Consider the following 21,755-nt stretch of genomic DNA (forward strand, 5'->3'; position numbering starts at 1 on the left):
CCCTGTGGCCATGCCAAGGCCTCACTGCTGCTCCAATAGCACATTTCAGGGTCAAAAGAGAGCTGTGTCTCCTCCCAAGGAAAAGCTTCAGGGAAAACAGATGTCACAGCTCACAAAAGGCAAAAAATTCTGACCCAAACCTGTCACTGCCACAGGCACCTCCCAGGTAAAGGGCAGAGCTCTTAATTTTAAGGAAGACTTACCAAAAGCAATCTTAAAGTCTCTAACTAATTGTATCCCAACAGCAAGGGTAGAAAAACACACAAGGTACACAGATAGCTGGATGGGGGACCAAGCACTGTTCACCTTCATGCTCAGGGAAGCAAAGCATCCTCAAGGCTGTGCAATTCAAGTGTTCCCTCTCCACCCCAAATGCAACACAAAAACAGGCAAGAGGGATAATTTGGTTCTTGTGGTCTTAAAAAAATCCAGAAAGCACAGATAGAAATAAAAGCAGCTGCAGAGTGGAGAGGGTGAGAGCTGCAATAAACCCAGACTGAACAACAGCACAGTGGTAAGAGCTCAAAATGCAGCTTCAACAATGGGTCTTTTCAGATGTTTGTGCACACAGGGTGTGTAAGATCAGTGTGACTCAGCTCCCTGGGAGGTACCTGTACTCCAGCTGGCTCCAAGGAAAGCAATTAACCTGCTTTATGTCATCTACTTCAATTTGATAGTTCAAGGGAAAATGTTCAGGTAAGTGGTGTTTTTAAGCATACCTGACAAGTTCAAGCACAAAATGCCAAATCAAGCCAGCTGAAGGGACCAGAACAAGTTATTTACTGTCAAGAGGTGTCAGCAAGTAAAGCTGGAGGAGAGCTCTCACTGACCCCAGTGAAGGGCTGTTGTGTAGGCAAACCTTCTCTAAGTCCACGTAACTCTAGTGAAAGACCCCTACTCCCTGCACATCACTGCAGCCTGTCCCCACTCCTGAGGGAGCAATGAGAGGAAGTTTCTCTGAAGAAGAATCCTGTCACCCCAGACAGACTCAGCAGCTAATGCTGATCACAAACAGCAGGTGAGGTACTACAGGGAGGGGGAGCTGCAGTTCCTCTGTTGCATAAAGCTCAGAAAAGTGACTTTGCTGCCAAGGTTTCCTCTCCTGTGCAGCTGTTCCCAACAGCCATCCTGCACCTTTCAGTGCTGGGAAGGAACTGAAAGGTTAATTTTATCACAGGGTATCTCATCAAATGAGAGATTCACTTTTCCACCCATGACCGCTCTTCCCGTTTTAAGTTTTATGATGTTTTCAGTCTTTCTCCAAATAACCCTGAGTTGTGTGTGTACCACTTCAGATTGAAGCTGCAAAGCTCATGTGATACAGACCACAGGAGCAGCAGTCAGGCAGCTAAGTCATGCTTAGGTTAACCAAAAATATCTATAGACAGGTCTGCTGCTGTATTCCATACCCTAAGCCTTCAAATACTTTAAAAAACAGTATGAACAGTTTATGATACACCATTTTCTTTTGCATTTCAAAGTACTGCATCAAATTAATTACACTTTAAACAGTCAACTGAAGAAGACAGGCAAGGAACAGTATCTGAAATAGAGGAATTTTTATGTAACCATTCAGTGTTAAAAACAAGAGAATCAAACATCAGTTCAAATTAAAGAGCAATTTCAAACAGAAGACATTTGATTAAAAGTTTCTTTTAACATTTTGAAATTTAAATACATTTACCTAAAGATGGTTAACTCCCATCTCTATGTTACTATACAATAGCTTAAAGCTACTTTTAAATGCTAGTTCTATGTTAATGTGAAATTCCAGAACTGCATTCTTAACTTCATGTAAATTGGTTATTAAACTGAGTGATTTCATACTTCCTCCCACCCCAAAATAAATTTTAGAAATTGAAGCTTTACAATGCCTTGAATAATATTTTTCAAACGAGTAATTTGGAATAGTTCTCGACAGTTCTATAGGAGGTATTTTGTACAGTTTGGAGAGCAACTCCGTATAAAGTTCTATTGCAACTGAGCATTCACAGTATGCCACAGTCCATACATATTACTACATATACATATCAGGTTTGTAAACATTGGAAGAATACACAGAACATAGTACCACGATCCTCTGGTACTGCTGAAAGGAAGATGAGGTAACATTCATATAATCTCAAAGTCCACAGAGGTCCTGACTGAGTAGGTAGAACAGCTGCCAACGCTTCTGTTTCATAGTGTGTGGTTAAGGCGCTCTACATCACGGTCTGCTAAGGCTGGATTCGTTAGCTCTCAGTATCCCAACTGCATCTTTAACAGCGTGGTATATGACATTCTTCACCTGCAGGAACAAAGGAAAAGGTGCTTGGTTTTACAAGCAAACAGCACAGATAATTTTCCAGCTTTCTCACTTCCTTCCCCTCACCCTGTGCAGGTCAGTTCAGACACGCTCATCTGCCCGACCTTCAGGTAAATCACAAACTTGGGAAAAAAAGGTTCACATTCTAACAGGAGATAAAGTGAACCCTGTAGCCTGAGGAGAGCATTGCTCAGCTGGTGGGGAAACAAAAGAAATGGCAGAAGAAAGCATCTGAAAAGAATCTCAGGAGAAGCTTCAGAGGGCTTTCTCAAAACTACTAAAAACCTACCAGTTCAAACACTACTGAAATTTCAAGAACCAATGCATTAACATTGATCTGAACACAAAAGCAACCTGGGTTGCATGGCCACAGCCCTTCTGGGTTTGGTGAAGGTTGTCTGTTGTGTTTTAGTGGGGCTTTTGTAAAGGATCAAGAGCACTGAGCATTGGGAAGTTACCTGCAATTTATCTTCATGGTTCGTATGCGTATGTGACAGATATCTAAATTCCTGAGTGAGCCAGAAGCAGTGTTTGACATGCTCTGGGGATACAAAGTCTTCTGCAACTTTAATACAACTGTACAAATTATGAACCTAGAGAGAACAAACAAGCATTAGCCATCTGCTCCAAGGGCTGCCCAAGCAGTCAGGCCATCCCATGTCCCTGGTTCTTGCCTGGTGTGGAGCTCCTGCTGGGATGAAAACTACATCTCCTAGAAACTGTACAATAGCCCAGCCTTGAACTCCGTACTCCTGATGAAGGCGTTTCCTCAGTGATCGGTCCAGGTACCAACTCTGGTCATGAATGGGATCGTGATCTACAGGGTTTTCTTGGCCTTGTTCTTCTGCAACCTGGAAAGTCACAAGACAGCAGGCATTTTAACACACCAGTCTGACTGGACAGTCAACCTTTATCTGTGGCATTCCATGCAAACCTGTGCCAGAGGGACTTGCACCATGTGTTCAGGTAGGAAAGTTAGATAATGAAAGTCTGGATCCTTACTCAGGCCTTTGTCAAGGTTTCAACATTTCTCAGGTCCCACTGGCTTCACAGACACATTGCAAGGGTGGTTATGGAAAGTGCAAGTAATCCCAACTGACAGTGGCAAGGAACAGAAGGGTGAAGCAGCTCGTGTTCACATGGGAACCCCTCTCACACATGGAACCAGTGTTCTGACACTACTAAAGCGGGAGAGGGATTGTGTAGAGGGGCATGAAGTGACAGGACAAGGGGAAATGGCTTTAAACTGAAGGAGAGTAGGTTTAGATTAAAGAAGAAATTAGGAAGAAATTCTTTCCTGTGAGGGCAGTGTGGCCCTGGCACAGGGTGCCCAGGGAACCTGTAGCTGTCTCACCCTTGGAAGTATTCCAGGCTACATTGGATGGGGCTCTCAGCAATGAGGTCTAGGGGAAGGTGTCCCTGCCCATGGCAGGGGCATTGGAATGAGATGGTATTGAAGCTCCCTTCCAACCACAGCCATTCTGAAATTCTCTGACTCTACAACTGGAAGACACTACCCAAGTGTGGAATTCAGCACCTGTCTGCCTTGAGGCCACAGTCAGTCAGTGCGTGCTCACTGACCCAGAGAATGCAAACCAGATTTTCAGGAGAAACAAGACTGGGAGGCACAACAAGCACTTTAGGACAGAAATTTGAGGGCTGTGGGGAAAGAATTTCTGCAAGAAGTTCCTGTATAAATCCAGCTTGCTGCAGCAGCCATTTACACCCAGGACTGTAGCACAAAACCCCATTTAGGAGGAGATGAACAGCTTGGTTCTACTCCACTAAAAGCTGCTGAAAGGCCCACACCTGCCAGCAAGTGTGACACAAAGGACTGAGGTGTGAGACACAGACATCAAGACTCCAAGTGCTAATGCTTATCAAACCCAGGAGCATGTTTTATCAACTGCAAGATTTGTTCTTTGTTAATATTAAATAAGTCTGCTGCAGCCTCTCCCAGCTTCCACCAGGACAGCCACCAGCCCAACAGTTGTTCAGATCATCCCATTTATCCTTTTACATATCAGCATATTGGCTCTTTCCATTTTCAGAGCACCAAAGAAGTTTCACAATTAAGACCACAAAACTCTGGGCTACCTGAGGTAAATTTAAACACTAAAACAAGCCCTTTTGGATGTAGTAGCACATCTGCACTAAACCCTTACCTCCCATAAAAACATGACAAAATACCTCATGCTTTTCCTTAAATTCAGACATCATCAAGGTATGGGGAAAAAAAAGGTAAGACAGAGAGAACAAGGAAGAGCTTTATGTACCATGTATTGCTCTAAATTTCCCAAGAACATCTCACATTCTTCTAAGAATGACCAAATTAAACTGTGCTTTTCTTTAAATCTAAACCAGCTATTTTCTTGTTCACTATGTAACATTACTCATCTATGAGAAGAGTGGGCAGGAGGAGTAGCTACATACAAGGTAACTTCAAGCTTCAACTCTCCACCCTTTTCAGATCCTACAAGACTCATGGCTCTGGACAAGTTTTGTGTTGGATACAACTCAAGTACTTGTTTCCAGAATAACTGGGATATGAAGGAGAAAAGCCTAAGGATAGAGACTTGCAAGCCTACACAGCCTGAAGACCAGTTTTTAAGGTTAACATCTTACCTTCTTAAGGAATTCCCGGATTTTCTCTGTATCTTTGGCAGCATAAATGTGCCACAGAGCTCCAGGCTTTTCTCGGCTTTCAGTGAAACGCTTAATTGTCAGTTCATCAGAGTCACCATCCTGTATGGTCTTAAGCACTTCTGTGGGGAGTCAACATGAGCAGTTACACAAAAGGATCTGCCCTCCAGCCACAGAAATATCCCCACAGACACCACAAAGATTTTACCTTCTTCTTGATCAGCCTGGCCTTTGGGGATCCCCACGTAAACCATGACATTGGCTGCATCAGACACGTCCAAGTGGAGGTTTGTTGTGCCGTATTTCCTGTCCTCTGGTGTTATTAAGCCTGGGGGAAGGAATCAAAGGGGGGAAAAAAAAGGAGTAGCAGATCCATTGGTAAGACAAAGAAGTGTTACACCACTCTCAGCAGCACTTTCTGAAAAGATTACAGCTCTTTTACTTCTACCAACAAATGCTTCCAAAACAGCAATATGCTTTCTATCCAGGACCTTGCTCCATCTTGTGGCTTCCCAAGTGATCTGCTGACAGGCTGGTACAGACCAATGTTATCTCTAGCTAGCCCGTATGATAAATAAAAATCGTGTTCAAGACCTGCTAGAAAAGAGTTTCTACAGCCATTTAGAAAAAAGCACTTTCAGAAGCAGTCTCTTTTTCACTCTAAACAGCAGCTGCTAAAGGATTTACTAGCTACGATCTCTTTAGTGGCCATGATGCTGCCCAATTTTAAATGTCTTTTGAGTGACAGCAGATGAACCAGCCATGGAAAAAAACTGCTCAAGGAGAGAATAAAAGGTAAATGATACAGCCCAAAAAGGAGAACCACAAAAGCAATACAGCCAGAAGCAGCAAAACAACAAATACATGTTGCTAGCTACAGTAAAGAGGCTGTGGAGCAAGTTGATTGGGAGACTGGGAATAACTACTATTGGCTTGAAACCACCTGGACAAAAAGATATTTAATAAAATAAATCATATCATGCTCTGGACATCATTGATACCTATAGGTGAGCCAAAGTCAGGCTTTCTGATCCACAGGATTAATCAAATTGTCTACAACAGCAAGGATTCACATAATCTACAGTAAATTTAAACAGGAACACGCGGTCAACGTGACCTTTAGACTGAAAAACTCCTTACCATATGCATTGTACATCTTGGGGCCCAAATCCGGTCGCACAAAATAGTTGGGGAGTCGAGAGGCAAGGTTGAGCTTGCCACCTCTCCTGGTGTATTCTGGCAATGGGATATTCTTCATCAAATCATCAAACCTAAAGTAATGCAGCAAAATTTAGCATTAGGTACTGATAAAACCAAAAGCAGACTAAAACAGACTGCAATAAAAGCTCTTTCCAGTCAAGGAAGTGTACTCCTTCCCTCAGGGGGTTTGCTGGACACCATGAAAAGGAACTGAACAAACAAAGCACACAAATATAGCAGACCAACAAATTTAACTGCTCTGGGGTAATGCTATTTCCTTGTGTAATCATGTCAAGGAATATCAAACAGCCTAAGTCCACATACTTAAAAATGTTTGGCCAAAAAGTAAGCTTCAACTGAACTCAGATTTCTAAGGGATCCAGGCTTTTAGGAGCAGATTTAGGTACTCACTTTACTTGGCAACAAATACAATGAACTACGTAAAAATTTATCATGAAACTTGTGCAGGATTTCCATTTATGTCAGGCATCTCTGAGAAACAGAACTGTTCACATGTCACCAACTCCTGCTCAAAGCTGAAGCAGGTATCAAAATGTGACAAGTATTCCTACTTTCCACTATTTTGGGGGTGTACCACACAAAAACATTTCCTCTGGAAATTCATACCGAGAGGGCATCATATCTCTGAAGTCTTCTCCTGGAGGCCAGTCCTTAAGCTTCAATACCATTGGCTCACCCTCTTCTGTTCTCAGGCGACCTAATGTGAAGTATTAGCAAGTTTTCATTTTTAGTAGTTGTACAACTCAGAATCCAAAGAACCAAGATAAAGAAATCCTTATCTCAGTTTAAAATCATGTTCATTCCACAACTATTCATGTAGAACCAAAGACGAACAGGCTCATCTGACACCAGAGTAGGGTATCACTGTCATGACAAACATGTTACAACAGGAGATGTCAGACAGACAAACAGCTTTTACTGTTTCCCTGCCCAAGCACTTCCTACAATTTAGCTCAGCAACTGGTTTGTGTACCTGATGAAGCCAAACTTCTTCAAAGATCAAGTAACAGAGGAGAAAGGTGTGAGTCTTCCACCTCCCACTCTTCTTGCCCTAAGTACCAAATTCCCTCAGCTTACAACTACTTGAAACAGCAAAACAGATCCTTAGATAAGAATGTGTAATAAACAGATAAAGTAGAACTCCAAATGCAATAGCAAGTATTAATTGTCCTGGAAAATCTCAAGCTCACCTCTTCTAAATCTGTTTTTATAAGAAATGACTTCAGTTCCTCAGGACCAAAAAGCACCTTCAAGTTAAAACAGCAGAACCCATTTAACTTGTGAGCACCACCTCTACATGTTCTCATCTGTTTCACTCAGCTGGAAAAAAAAAAAAGCTGACAAGTGAACTTAGCTGCTAGGAAGATCTTAAGTTTCCTCAGAATGCTTCCCCAAAAGACTAAAGGCAGCCAAACATACTCCTGAAGGAATGAAGGTTTCTATCCAGTGCACAATCCTACAAGTAAAAATGTCAGCAATGTATCCTCACCAAACTGTCCAAGGCAAAGAGAAAGCCTGAACATCTTTTACACTGCTTGTGGATCACAGGTCTGTGCTAGGGCAGAACTACTGCTGCTAAATATTTCACCTATTGGAACAAAGATGCACAGTACTTACTTGAAATATCTTCAAAACCATCCCAGAAATCCCCTACAGTAGCTCCAGTGATGATTTCATTGGTCCTGCAGTTAACCAGATCTACTTCCTGTTGGCCAAATTCCTTCCTAAAGGACTCTGGTCTCCAGAGGTCTGCATTTAACTTGTGATGCACTCCTGACACCATTACAGGCTAGGAAGAAAGAATATATTCTGAAGAATTATTAAACACCAAAAATTCTAACTACAACAGGGTCATACATAAAATACACTGAGCATTTGAATGCAGGCATTTTGCAAACTAAATGCTCAGCCTGTCCTACCAGAATTCTGCCTTACCATGCATCTGAGCATTCCTTGTTTCAAACTGAGGCAGCTTTTTATACAGAGCCATAATTTCAGCACTGTGTTTAGAAACTGATTTAAACAGTAAAACAGATCCTTAGATAAGGATGTGTAACAGTGTTAATGTCATTTGATGAAGGTTGAGTGTTGCTTATCACTACAGCGGCTGTACCTGTGCTTCAATGACAGGACAAAGCACATGAATTGCAAATGGAAAAAGCAGGAAAATGAAAATACCTGTCCCTGCTTCCAGCACTCCCTGAAGACATTCCAATTGCTTTCATTGTTGGGATCCTGAAGACACAACAGGCGGTTATCACATAACCAGTAGTGGGGCGTGTCAAAGCCCATTATCGTGGGCTTTATGGTCAGTCCTTGAGGTTTCTTAGGCAAGTCTGTAATGGCTCTATTTTGCACCAGGGAAGCAAAAATGTCATCAAGGATTTTGGGTGTACTCTTCAGTCCATTGTCTGTCTGATTAAAAAAAAAGAAAGAACAAAAAATGAGTGCTCTTTTCTGTTGCCTTGTCCTGCAGGCTTTAAAGAAAGTATTTGCCACTTCTAAAATTTTTCACTTGAGATTACAATCATACAGAGAAACAAACAACTGCAGAACTTTGCTGTCTAGAAATGCACCACGATTAAATGCCACTGCCATTTCTGATACTTTGTCTACAGAATTCTGGCACAACAAGTTCTGCTCTGGTTTACACCTCAGCAACACTGCAGAGACCCAGGATATGCAGCAGGGAACAGCACTTGCTTTGTATCAAAGAGCAAAACTACAGTTTTAGCAAAGAACTCTCACAGCCAGTACTTTTCCCCACCACTTTCAAGTCACATCTAAGACCAGACAAAGCCCAGAAACATCTGAAGTGAACCAGTCTACAAATGAGGTATGGGGAAGATACCACAGAAGGTTCTTCCCTCCATCTGCAAGTTCATTGGTACTTCTTTTTTAAGTCTAAAAGACATCCCAGTCAATGTACCTGCCAGATTCTAACCTAAGGAAGTTAATCTGCTTTATCACTCAGTTCCCTGTTCCTCACCAAGACTTGCTGAAACATCAAAACTGAATTAGTCCTTCCCAAATAAGGACAGAATTTTACTTACTGTGACAAGTAAGTAAACTGCCTGTGGCAGCTGTTCCCAGGTTTAGAACAGAATCTAAGTCTGGAAACAACTCAAACCTGTAGGACAGAATTTTTCCTGTACCTTTCCTGCAGAAGAGTTCAACAGATTCCGCAAGAAGCCTGTGTTGTTGTTGCTCACAGGGCTTAATATTGCACTGTTGAATGTCTGCAGGGCTGTAGCTGGCTTGGCTAAGCTAGGGAGTGTCTGGAGAGGTTTGTTTTCATTCTTTGAAATTGGTAGAAGTTTCTCTGAAATGAAAAAAGGAAAACCATGAGAAGCATATACTTTGCATTTTTTTTTCCGAAACAAGATCCTCCTACATGCATAAACATTATATATAGATCTCCTCCCAATACACGCAGATAAAGTATTTCTTTCACTTAACTTTCTTCAATAAACCAAAGGTTTTAAACTTCCACATTCTAAAACAAAAAACCAAATCCAAAAAAACCAAAACAACCCCACAAAAAACACCAACAAAAAATATTCTCAAACTGAATTTTCAAGAATACTTGCATCAATGGGATTTTAATCCAGTTTTTGAAACAGAATATGCTAACTCTGCCAGGCTTCACTCCAAGCCACTGCCACGGCCAGTTCTGCAGCCCAGACACTGAACACCCATCCCAGCAGGCAGATGACCTCACTCTCAGCACAAGATATTGCTGGGTCTGACCTATATTCTTCTGACAAACAGCCACAAAGGGTTTACTCTTCACTGGCTCTGCACGTACCTTTGTTTTCTTTATTCACATTTCCACTTGTTAGGTTTGAAAACCAATTTAATGAAGGAAAAGTATTTACAGAAGCAGCTTGTTTGCTTCCAAGTGCTGACTTTAGAGGAGGATCATGTGTAGTGACTTGTGGGCTCAGGACAAAAGTGTTGTGTTGAAGGCTGGGCCTGTCTCCGGATGCCAAGTGCTGAAAAAGCAAAGCGAGAACTTGATCAGACACAAACACACCCTACTCAGAAAGGGAAAGCAAGCAGTAACACATCCAAATTCATTCTTTTAGAAGTAAAATGGCTTGGCCCTTTAAAACATGTCACCTCCACAAGAGGTCAGCATTGCAGCTCAGGATCGGGAGATGACAGATCAGCAGCATTCAGGATCTCCCAACTTCAGGAGCAGCCAGAGTTCATCATGCCTTAAGACAAGCACAGAGAGCCAAGTTTCTCAGGTGCGTTGTCTGGGATTGCTTTGGGAACCAAGTGCGGTTTTAACAGCAGTTCTGACAATTCTAGTGGTAGCTGATGCTCAGGCCAGGGCTAAGCTGGAGCTCTAGTTCAGAGGACTAAAACAGACATGGAGCATTCCTAAATTTTTCTCTTAATGTGGTAGCAGAAGTGCACTCACCTGCCAAGTCTGAGCTACACCTGCCTGAGTGCAGCACTGGCCTGGCCAGCACAATCCAAGTGTAGGACTGTCCATCTCCTTTGCAGCTGATTTATTGGTCATTTGGAGGTTCTAGGAACAGACTAACCAGAACCACTGCTTTGCCCTGGCATTCCTGCGTGACTGGTGGCATTTCCCCTCTCTGCTCAATTTTCAGCTAAGAAATTATTCTGCTCTTTTGTCTGCCTATTGCTACGTTCTCTATTTCATCTCTCATTGACTGCTGATGCTTGGTAAGGATTCTAAACATGACATAACAGAAAATGCTTCAGACTTTAATGAGCTTATGCTCACATAACCAGTGCAGTGTCTAATTCTGAAGAGGAGTAGATAAATTTAATGTAGCTGTTTATCCAGAGTCATAGGAAATCTTGATTCAGAAGACTGAAACCAGGTCAGTCATATGCTAACTTTTGATTCACATAACCATCTTCCAGACTTTTAAAACTTGACAATATTTTTCATCTCTTCTGTTCATTACTAACACCAAAATCAAATCCAACCTGCTTCTTACACTTAAAGGAAACATTTCTTTTCAAAACAAGCTTATGAATAAGCTTCAACAAAATTTAAATCACTGAATTCATCCCATTTCTTGCAAGATACTTCCAAACTAAGCTATTAATTTGTGCTCTATTTTCAAAAGCAAAAAAATACTACATCCATTTACAAATATACGGATCTTGTGGGGTTTTCATGTGTTTTGGGTATTCTTTACATACAGAGCAGCAAACCTACCAGACTGCTAGAGAAATCAATGGTTTTCTACACTCCTCTAAATCTCAGTGTTTTTCATGTTTAGCTCTTTTATGAATCCCAGTGCTCTTCCACCTTATTCTTTTAGATGCTGCATGTATTTTACCTCCAGGACTCAAGGAATAGCCTACACTTCACAACCATTCCCATTCCTCTGTTCTTCATACTCTTCTCAAGTGATCTCAATCTAATCCCATTTTTTCTCTAAGTCCTCATGAGCCTTTTTCAAGGACAGGTCACTACTGAGGCTCAGTGTCAAGGGGACACAATGAGATTTTCCCCAAAACCTCAAGAACTGAACCAGAAAGATGAACAGTGAATATAAAATGTCCCTGTGTGGTGGGGTTATCACAGAGGTCAGGGCTGGCAACCTACAAAGTCAAATTAGCAGGGGTCTCAAGAACATGCAATAGACTGACACAAACTTAACTGCACAGACATAGAGGCAATAACAATACCTGTTTTGAATCCTCCTTTAGTGTTGGCTTTGATAGTGCTTTGAACTGCTTATTTGCACAAGGACAATTTGCCTTTATTCCCCATTTTGTTCTTACAGAGTGAACAATGTCACCAACATCATAGAGAGCTGAAAGGAGAGAACCGTCAGTGAGCTCACATGCAACCACAACATCCAGCAGCCACTAAGACTTTTACAGAAATTGTGTGTTGTGCAGATAAACAATGATATGTGAATACAGTTCATCATTAAACAAGAAGTTCTGCTACTTCTTTGTAAAGGTCAAAGATAATAAAATCAGATTAAACACATAAGCTACTCCTATCTTTGAATAATAAATGCTAAGTTTTTACCAACTTTACTACTAAAATCAAACCTCTCTCAGTACAGTATCAACAACATACAAAAGACAGCAAAATCCTACAGAACATTTTTATGCTAATCAAATATTTCCAATACCTTTTCCAGGAATTATTTGTGTAGGCATTAGATTCTCTGGTTCATGTGCTTGCCCCTTCACACACTTAAACCAAGAGAAAGTATCCGAGTCATCGTCTGTAAAACAAGACCATTACACTGTTTTGTTATTGCATCTTTCATCCTGCTCTGGAAAGCCACATACTTTACTATTACTGATATATCCAACCACAGGTCTACAACATGTCCTTGTTGGGAAGGATTTTTTTGTCTCATTTAAGGTTATCACTGACTTCCAAGTTCAATACACAGATTTTATTTCCTCTCTTCCCCCTTTGTTTCAGGTAGCAATAAGCACTCCCCACCTTCATGTGAGCTTTTTTTCCTCATCCTGTAGCAATCCACACACACCCCAAAGCCACACTTGGAGCAGACCCAGTGCAGGTTGAAGATCGTGGTGTCACAGACATCGCACATCTCGCGAACGCCACGAACCGCGCGCTTCCAGGCCACCTGTCCTGCGGGCAGCAATGGGACAGTCAGAGTGTTAGTTCAAACAAAATTCAGCATTTGAGTGTTAAATACAGTCACTTAAAAACTACAGTGATATGACTCAGACTTGGTTTTGTATTGGAACTCCAAAAAATGCTTTTGTTACAAAACAGTCCAAGCAACCAAGACCGCTTTCCTTCCTCCTGTGCAGCACCAACCACAGCTCTTAGTCCTGACATGCGTTTGCCCAAGTTGACAAGCACACTGCTGACACTCTCCTAACTGGAAATTCCACAGCTACTCTAGGAAATAAATTCAGGTACTGTTGGCAAGCTAAGCTTAATGCAGAGCTTGCCACAACCAGTCTGCCCTTGTTCTCTATTCAGCAGCATGGTGGGCAAATAGTTCTCTCTCTTCCTTTTGGGAGGTTTTATATGTTTCTAAGTGTGTACCTGATCTCCTCAGAACAGCGGATTTTCTTCTCTGAAGCACTGACTGCTGCTGTTTCCTATGGACTCACTATATTCCTCTCTCCTCACCCCAAGCCACTTCTTCAGTTCACTCAAAATATCCCAAACATTGACAGTATCTTGCAAACAATTACAAGCCCTTCCAGGGTTGTATTATTTTTCTGTGAATCTGTGATTATGCAAAAATTATTTTAGCCTGATCTCCATTTCCTTATGTTGCCAGCTAGGAAACTAGACTAGACAAAAAGCACACACCTGCCTCCTCCTACCATCTTTCACACTTGTAACTTCTCTGAAACTTTCCTGCCCACAGTGTTTCTTAATTTTAAAAGCAAGTTATGAGAGACCATGTCCTAATGCATGCTGAAAAAACCATACCAGGATCCAAGACATCTGTTGTTCTTCTTCTGAATAATGTCCATTGACTAAGTATGGAACAACACTGGAATAGCCTAGCACAATTTGTTCTTAAGTAGGAGGTAAAAATTGTTTGACTACTTGCTTCAGAATTCTTCCAAGAGACACAGGTCTAAATATCACCAGCTCCATTCTTTGTCTTTTAAAAACATACACTATATTTATCATTTTCCAGGTCAACTCTCCAATTTCCCCCAAACAGGATGAAGGTTTTTTGTTCTCTTTTGAACGTCATTTCCTGTCTTTTCTGAATCTTGTCCCCTTCTACTCCTGTTTTTTTGGTTCCTCTCTGTAGTTTGATCCTGTTTCCTTTCGGCACTTGGTGGCCAAGGAACAATGTGACCTAACAAGCTGTTCTTCTACACTGGTCAATCTTTTACCACACAGGGGTTAATTCACTTAAATTTACCATAACTTTAAGTCAGGGTGGCAGAAGAATCTCGCTTTTCTCTTTGCTGACTGAGTACTCTCCCACTGAACTGTTTGAAGAACACCATATATGTAGAATGTAAATTACTTCTTCCCTGCCCAGGGCATTCAAAATAACCTCCATATTAATGAAAGTGAATTCCCTTGCCCTCACTAGTCGGGGCAATAAAATAAAAAAGGAATTAATGAGATTGTGCTCTTTTTCAAGCCAACTCCAAAACTCACACACGTCTGTGTTTTTTAAGCAGAGAATGTTCCTGGTAGCCATGCCAAGAGATGCATCCTCTGCTATTAAGAAACACCACACCCTCCCCTTTGCTTCATGAATTCCACCCAAAGCTTCACCCTCCTGAAAGTGTTTCTGTATTCCAGACTGTATCTCACCCTGGATACAAATAATTTGGTTCCACTGGCCTGAATATGTTGCAGGTCAAGAGAACAGCAAAGCTTGCAGATTCCAAGTAGCCCAAGGTAAGACCCCACTGCAAGTATTTCTGAATATCTCAAGTCTTCCCTCCCCTTCTGATGGGCATTCAAGCCTGGTCATTTTTTTTTCTTCTTTCAGAACAGTGGAGTGACTGCCAAACTGAGAGGATCTTTATCTAACGTCAACACTCCCCAAACACAGCAGACAGTGGCAATCTCCTCAACTGTGCTGCACCCCAGCCACGCACTTAAAATCCAGAAAACAAATAAGAGTTTTAAGAGTCATTCTACTCCAAGAAGTGATTATGCAAGGTCACAGACTTCCCCATTTCTCTGCTCACATCTGCTACAGAAATATTTTGATGTGGCCAAACCCCTGTGTTTGAGGGCACCAAGTTTGCCCTGTCTGCACTAATTAATCTCCCCAACCAGTTACCCCTCACCAGCACCTCTCTGGTCTATTCCCAGTAAGGCTGCACACAATCACTTCTAAAAGTGCTACTACAAACTGAAGGTGGAGGAAAAATCTCTTTTACTGACAGACAGCATTAGGTCCATGATACAGTTACAATAAAATAGGACCAAAGCAATCTAACAGACCCAGTGCAAAGCAAAACCTTTGTTTCATTTACACATCAAGAATAGATTTTGTTGTCAGCTACCTGCTGCTTTATTTAAATTTTTTGTTTACATTTTGTAACAGGCAAAGTAATTTGATAAATTGAGAAACAACTTCTGACAAAAAAGGGTGGAATTACCCTTCCCTTTCCCCCTCCCTATGAGAAACAAAGAGTTGCTGACACTGGCTCACAGTGGCTCTTAATCATTCCCTCTCTGAGAATGACATTTCCAAATATATGCAATTTACTTTCACACAGAAGCTTAAAGCTTCACATAAAGCTGTGAAAACACAGACAATTTCAATACAAGCTGATCTTACTGTGTGGTTCAATCGTTGACATGACTTCCTTTTCAGATATCACCAGCTGGCAGAAGTGGTCTCCAATGTTGGCGAGGATGTACTTTGCTGTGTCCAGATCTAGACCCACAACATTTTTGGATAAGGGTAGCCACAAGCTAATAGCCTCGGGGTCGTACTTATTTGGAGTTAAGAAACCTTCCTCACGCAGTATTCCATGCTTATTAAACTGCAGCCTGATGAAAAAAAAGGGGGAAAAGGAGAGAAAACCCTCATCACCTCAAATGCTGTACTGGTTTAAATTCATTCCAGTCAGTCAATGCTTGAGCTGCAAATGTGTGTACTGTATGCCAATGAATTTACTGAAAGGTTACAACAGATATGGGTAAACATACTGGTCACTAGCATTAAACACGTTCAATGCACTGCTTGTTTTACAGAAACACACTGAAAACATCCAGGTTTTTAGTTAGAAATCTATCTTACAACAAGTGTAGTGTTGGGGTTTTTTTATTCACACAAAACCAAATCAGGTTTACAATTTTTAAAATGCACTGGCATTAAGGACCACATTTAGAGATGGCAACAGCAATAATTTTATCTAGGACTACATACAACTCTCAAGAGAGGTTACAGCGCCTTAAATATAGACTATATTTCAGTAACAATTCATTTGGAGGCAGCTGTCAAAAAACATCAAGCAAAATTTGAGTAAGATATATTCCTGAGTGATTCTGAGTAGGTGGAAAGAATGAGATCTATACTGTTAGTAGTGTCTTAAATGGCAAACATGAAGAGTTCTGCTCAGGAACCTTTTTACTAAATGCTGTAGAGGAAAGTTGACTTCTGATGACAACGTGTGCTCACTGTAGTGTTAAGTGTGGCAGGAGAACATGTACTGGCAGCTGCTGTCATCAGACAAATGCTATCTTCAGATCTGACAGATTTCACACACAATAAAAAGGGAGAGTTCCATCAGTTTCAAGTTTTAAACTGAAGGGTTCATCTGATTTGAACTGCACTGCAAGTCTGGATTGCTACCCTGAGAGGATGAATTAGCATAGTCTGTTATGCTGGTCTCACACATCAGATTACACAAAGAGCTGCTATAGTAAAATCTCTAATCTGAGGTTAAATAGCAGATTAGTAGCACATCTGCCTTTTTTTAAACCTTTAGCAACAGAACTGAATTCTAGTGGGTGCACAGATTAAGTGCTTCCATGGCAACCGTAAATGTCTCCAGCTGGAAGCCCAGAGCCACGTACTGCAACTCTTCCACAGCTCTGGGTTCATGGATAACCTTTCATAGGTCCAACCACAAAACTTCAGGAAACCAACATGGAATCTACCCTCTCACAGCTATCTCCAATTCTACTGAGCTGTAGCACTCAAACTAAACTCGTTATCCTACTGGCACTCAGCCCAGAACAGCAAAATAAAGAGCTCTAAGTCCTGCCAAACTATTTTCTATTCAAATGAAGAAGTTGTATCATTTCTAAGGGCTAAAAAACCATAGATAGCCACTCTTTAGTGGGGTATATTGGTCTTATAGCTAGACAGCAACAGTGAGCAGCTTTGAAACATGAGACCATTCCAGACACAGAACTGGGGCTTTTTAACCTTTCACATTTAAGGAATATTAAGGTATTTAAAGTATCCCAAGTTGTTCTTACCTTCTGAAGTGAAAGAAGCGGCAGAAGACAGTGGAGTCTCTCTGCTCCTTGTTCTTGCGGTAGCTGTCCAAGCGGCATTCCCTGCACTTGTGCAGGTGAGGGGCGATGTTATTGCAGGAGCCATCCTGCACAAATGCCTCTCCACTCTGCTGCAGCTTCTTCACTTTAGCAGCGTCAGATAAAATGGACTTGCGAACAATTACTGCAGGGAAGAGCGGCCAGGATTAGAAAAGCCTCTGTTTTTCACACAGAAGTGCCAGCAAATGTATTTTAGTGATAGAAGCACGTCAACTTGTCCTCTAAGTTTCACATTACATTGAAATAAAGTTATGCTAAAAATATTTGCAGTTAGCAGAAACCTCTTCTCCAGTCAGCAGGAACTGTCTCAAGCTACAGTTCCAGTGGAGTCACACAGTCTGTGGACCCAAGCTTAAAGCTCCTTCAGCTTTTTCACAGAGGAGCACTTTGAAAGAACAGCTGCTTTTAAAGGCAGTTCTTGAGCCAGAGTTGGAATCCTGAGCAGATTAGGGCATGCAGCAACCATATCTCACAAGAAATAGGGACAGAGTACAACCTGGCCATTTCTCAGTCCTGTTTTCCCCCTTCATGATGCAACAGCTTTCAGCATCTTACTGTAACAGATGCCAAACACTTCCCTTCCTCCTACACTGCCAGTGAGGCCTTGCAGGGGACACAACAGCAACTGCTTGGCTGGCTATGAATTCATGCTAATTATGGAACAGCACGTGGTAATCCAAGGCCAAGCAACAGGAGATTGAAGAAAATTAAAAAAAAAAAAAAAAAAAAAGGGTATGTAGGGAGATTCCCAGAATCCTGAACAATCAGCAACACCACCTGATGAACTGCAGGACACATGACACCAGGAGGCCAGCTCCTTAAACAACCCCAGCCTTTCCTCTTCTGTCCCATGTGAGAACCTGAAGAGATCACCAAATGGAAAAGAAGAACAAGGGTGGTTTTGGGGCTGGGTGGGTTTTAATTTGTGATGGTGGTGGTTGGGATTTTGTTTGCTTTGCTCTTGGGACAGTTTTTAAACTAAAGCCCCTCTTGAACCGGCCTTCATTGAGAACAACCACCACCTCTCACTATGTTTGTAAAATTTAGGACCATTGCTAAAAGGTAATCTCATCATGCCATCAGCATCTGTGTTCCAAACAGAACCTTGTTTTTGTAACTTCTGCCATTCTGTTCTTGCATACATTTTTGTAACAACTTATTTCTAAACATTAATGATTAGTCTGTTTCCTTTATCAGGAAAGAGTGTTTCTCAACTTCATTGCATTCCCCTCACAAAAAAAACCCACACAAGTGATTCCAGTTCCTGATTTATTCACACATATGCAAAATTAGTAATTTAAATTGTAACAAATAACCTACTTCAAGTCACTAGACAGAAACTACAAGAACTTTCAAATGACAGGAAATTTTAGAAACACTTACTATTATCCTGAACCTTGGCACTTCCAGTCCAAAAGCTTTCACTTTCACTTCTGTCACAAAGAATCTCATTCGAATTTCTTCTAATAAAAAACTCCATGTCTGCGAGTTCATCAATCTTGTTTCCTTTGTGGCTGCAGTGGCTGTTGCAGCTGCTTTGTGATTTAACCCCACACTCACTGAAGGACAGAAGATGAGCATCTGAGGTTGAGGGTCTGCAATCTAAAGTTCGCTGCAGTTCAACCATGCCACTGTCTCTGGGTATTGCTATGGAAGGGCTGGGATGCTGCAACTGTTTTACAGCAATACATTCCTTGGGAAAGTTTGTTGTGGCCTTCATAAGAGGTTCATTAGTATTCTTCAGGTTGGTTCCTTTTTCATTAGCTGAATCAGTCAAAGATGAAGATCTTGAGGTTGTCAAAGAGGTGTATTTACCTTTTTGATCACTAGGATTTTGTGTTTGCTCTTTAGACATAAACCCCGCTTTAGGAAAGGCTGTCAGATCTTCCTTCAAAGCTTTAATTCCAGTATTAAGACAGGAAGGATGAGCTTCTGGTAGGCTTCGCCTACATGTGCTGAAATGCAACATGCAATAATTAGCGGAAAAAAAAGGTGTCAAAGCATGGCATCAGCTGCTCAATCTAGTCACACTTAAAGCTTGAAAGAAGAAATTTAGTTATTTAATTATGTGCTTGAGTTCTGCTGTATGAGTATTTTAAATTTTGTGTGAGGCTAAAGAGGTTTGTGTTTTTCAGGTGTTTTTTTCTGGTTTTGATTTTTTAGAGGAGTTACAATAACAAAGCTCTACACCCATGTAGGCACACACAAATTTGTGTACTGCTGTTACTCCACTACCTTCTCTCACAATTAAATAGTTGCTTCCTCATTTTCTCCATGCAACTGCTGAATAACTAGATGCATTTCATTTGCATGTCTGTGGCAAGATTCTCAAGGAACTTCTGACTGGCACCACAACTCTATGCTGGAGACTGTAAAATCTCTCACTAAAAAACCTTTAAAAAAATTCTATTTTCTACATTCAGCACGTAAGAGAGACAAAACTAGTAGAAAAAGCCCTATAGCACTTCAAATTTGAGTTTTCCTGTCACACGATTTCTACCATTACATCCATTTTGTGACAGAACTGGGGGTAACAAAAGTTCAAAGGCACTGGTGTTCAACAGGAATATGACTGAGGACCTGCAGTTGATGTGAAAGAAAGCAGACACCCGCCTGAACATATTCCGGTTTTCTTGGGGGCAGGGGAGGAATGCATTTGACAAAGCAGGCACCACACCCATGTATCCATTTACAGATGGGGTACAATGAAGCAGTGACATTGGCCTGGGACATTGAAGGGCCACTTCCTCAAAGATAAATACAAATATGGCATTAGGAAGTAAATGATATATCCAGGGCAAGCAAGCCTAACACTTTTCTATGCTGGTATTATAGAGGAGTAGTTACTACAGCTATTAAAATGACCTGAGTTTGTTGTGCTAAGAATCAGAATTATTCTTGGAGGTAAAAATCGGCATAAAACTGCTTCCTTACCCCTGAGGAGTTTCTGCACCAAGGTTGGGTGGTGAGTTAGCTGGCAAGGGCAGGCCTGGGTGCCTTTGGTCTTTATTTGCAGGAGTACATCCCAGCAGTGCTTCACCCAGCACAGTTGGTACTGACTGCACGTGTCCCTGACTGGGAGAAACCTGCAAGGGAGATTTTAACAGTTAGGAAAATCCAGCATAACAAATTATGGCTTTGCAGGGTTTAGCTTGAAAAGAAAAAAAATACTCTTCCTACCATGTTTAATAAAACTAAATAAAGACTCACTCAGTTCAAGAGATGGAAAGACTTTAAAATGTCCTTTTAAACCTTATAGGTTCCATGAAAGACTGTTGATGTTAATGCATTTTCCCCCAACTAACAACAAACTTTTTTGGGGGAAGTGCATTAAGCAAATGGAAAGGAAGACAGAAAGCCCTGCTCTTGGTAACTGCCAGTGGGACAATGCTTCTAAAGTAACTGCAGTAACTGGCAGGCAGAAATAGACGTCTGAGCTCAGCTGAAAATCCCAGAGAAAATTAAAACGGTGAAGTCTGACAGCATTACCAAAAATCTACACATGAACTTTCCTGCAGCAAGAAAACTCTTTGCACCAGGATTCTAGAAAGTGTTAAGTAAAGAAATCCTGTGTTGATTAAATCACCAGCCTAACAAATCTATAATTCATTTAGGAATACCATAGGCCTACCAAATTAGCAAGTGTCTTTAAAACAGTAGTTTTCTGTGGGGGTCCTTCCTCAGCTCCAACATCCATATTTTACTCCCACATGCTCCACTTAACTGCTGGGAAGTTACACTACAGGCTCATCAGCATCAGCTCCCAAAATATTTCCTTTTTGTTTTGGTATTACACAGCTGTCAGGCACCAAGTCAAGAGCTCAGAAATATGCTGCAGATAATTAACTCCACACTAGAAATGAGTCCTATCACATACTTATTAACAAAAAACATGGCTTCAGTTCATCACTCCCATATACTCACATCCACCAAAATCAGAGAAACAAACAGCTTCTGCTTTCCTTACTAGAAAGCACACTCACTGCAACCACTTGGAAAAATGGTTGCAAGGCATTTCCCCAAGAGTACAAAAGTGATAAATGATCCAGTCCTTTGAAGGAAGGCAGACTGGAAAATGAGAAGTAAATCACTACTTTAAGGAAAAACTATGGTAAAACAAGTTACAAATTCAGATCATGGTAATTCTTCAGCAGGGCAGTTGAAATGTGAAATACAGACCAGCTTTGTGAGTATCAAGCAGGCTGCTCAATGGCTGAATTATGCAGAAAACTGAAAAAAAGGCAAACTGAGCACCAAAAGCTGCTAAAGGCACTCAAGCATGAGCTATGGAAACACAAGACTGCAATGCTCTGTTACTCCATGCTGCCCTGCTGCCCATGCTCCCCATGCTCCCCCTCAGCAGTTAATACAGGACAGGACACTTCCTTCATTGAGGCATCTTATCCTGTGCTTGTTACCTCATGCTGGTTCTTTGTGAGGCTGTTAAAGATTGCTAATGACCATATCCAGCCATTGCCAGATCTGCACAGCTGACTCCACACAGGACTGACTGCACAGAAGCAACACAACCCCCTTCCCCCCCTTCCAGAGCTTCCTAAAGACCAGCTACTCCTGCCTAAAACA

The 21,755-nt window shown here is 41.5% G+C and overlaps 1 protein-coding gene across 1 annotated transcript in view; it reads right to left on the bottom strand.

The window, feature by feature from the left end:
• Positions 1-1,542: 1,542 nt before the first annotated feature.
• The window catches only part of KDM3A (lysine demethylase 3A), a 29,643-nt gene continuing 9,430 nt past the window's right edge, over positions 1,543-21,755 (bottom strand). Inside the window, exons 9-26 of the mRNA XM_048303365.1 lie at positions 20,106-20,257; positions 18,555-19,126; positions 17,094-17,295; positions 15,442-15,656; positions 12,633-12,785; positions 12,310-12,405; positions 11,852-11,979; positions 9,978-10,164; positions 9,325-9,491; positions 8,348-8,584; positions 7,787-7,958; positions 6,776-6,866; positions 6,089-6,219; positions 5,157-5,276; positions 4,931-5,070; positions 2,980-3,156; positions 2,764-2,898; positions 1,543-2,287 (exon numbers count right to left, since the gene is read on the bottom strand). Of these exons, the coding sequence (XP_048159322.1) occupies positions 2,207-2,287; positions 2,764-2,898; positions 2,980-3,156; positions 4,931-5,070; positions 5,157-5,276; positions 6,089-6,219; positions 6,776-6,866; positions 7,787-7,958; positions 8,348-8,584; positions 9,325-9,491; positions 9,978-10,164; positions 11,852-11,979; positions 12,310-12,405; positions 12,633-12,785; positions 15,442-15,656; positions 17,094-17,295; positions 18,555-19,126; positions 20,106-20,257 (3,156 nt within the window). The 3' untranslated portion in view covers positions 1,543-2,206. The remainder of the gene's footprint in view (positions 2,288-2,763; positions 2,899-2,979; positions 3,157-4,930; positions 5,071-5,156; positions 5,277-6,088; positions 6,220-6,775; positions 6,867-7,786; positions 7,959-8,347; positions 8,585-9,324; positions 9,492-9,977; positions 10,165-11,851; positions 11,980-12,309; positions 12,406-12,632; positions 12,786-15,441; positions 15,657-17,093; positions 17,296-18,554; positions 19,127-20,105; positions 20,258-21,755) is intronic.

This window comes from Corvus hawaiiensis, chromosome 5, assembly GCF_020740725.1.
Source record: "Corvus hawaiiensis isolate bCorHaw1 chromosome 5, bCorHaw1.pri.cur, whole genome shotgun sequence".
Lineage (NCBI taxonomy): Eukaryota > Metazoa > Chordata > Aves > Passeriformes > Corvidae > Corvus > Corvus hawaiiensis.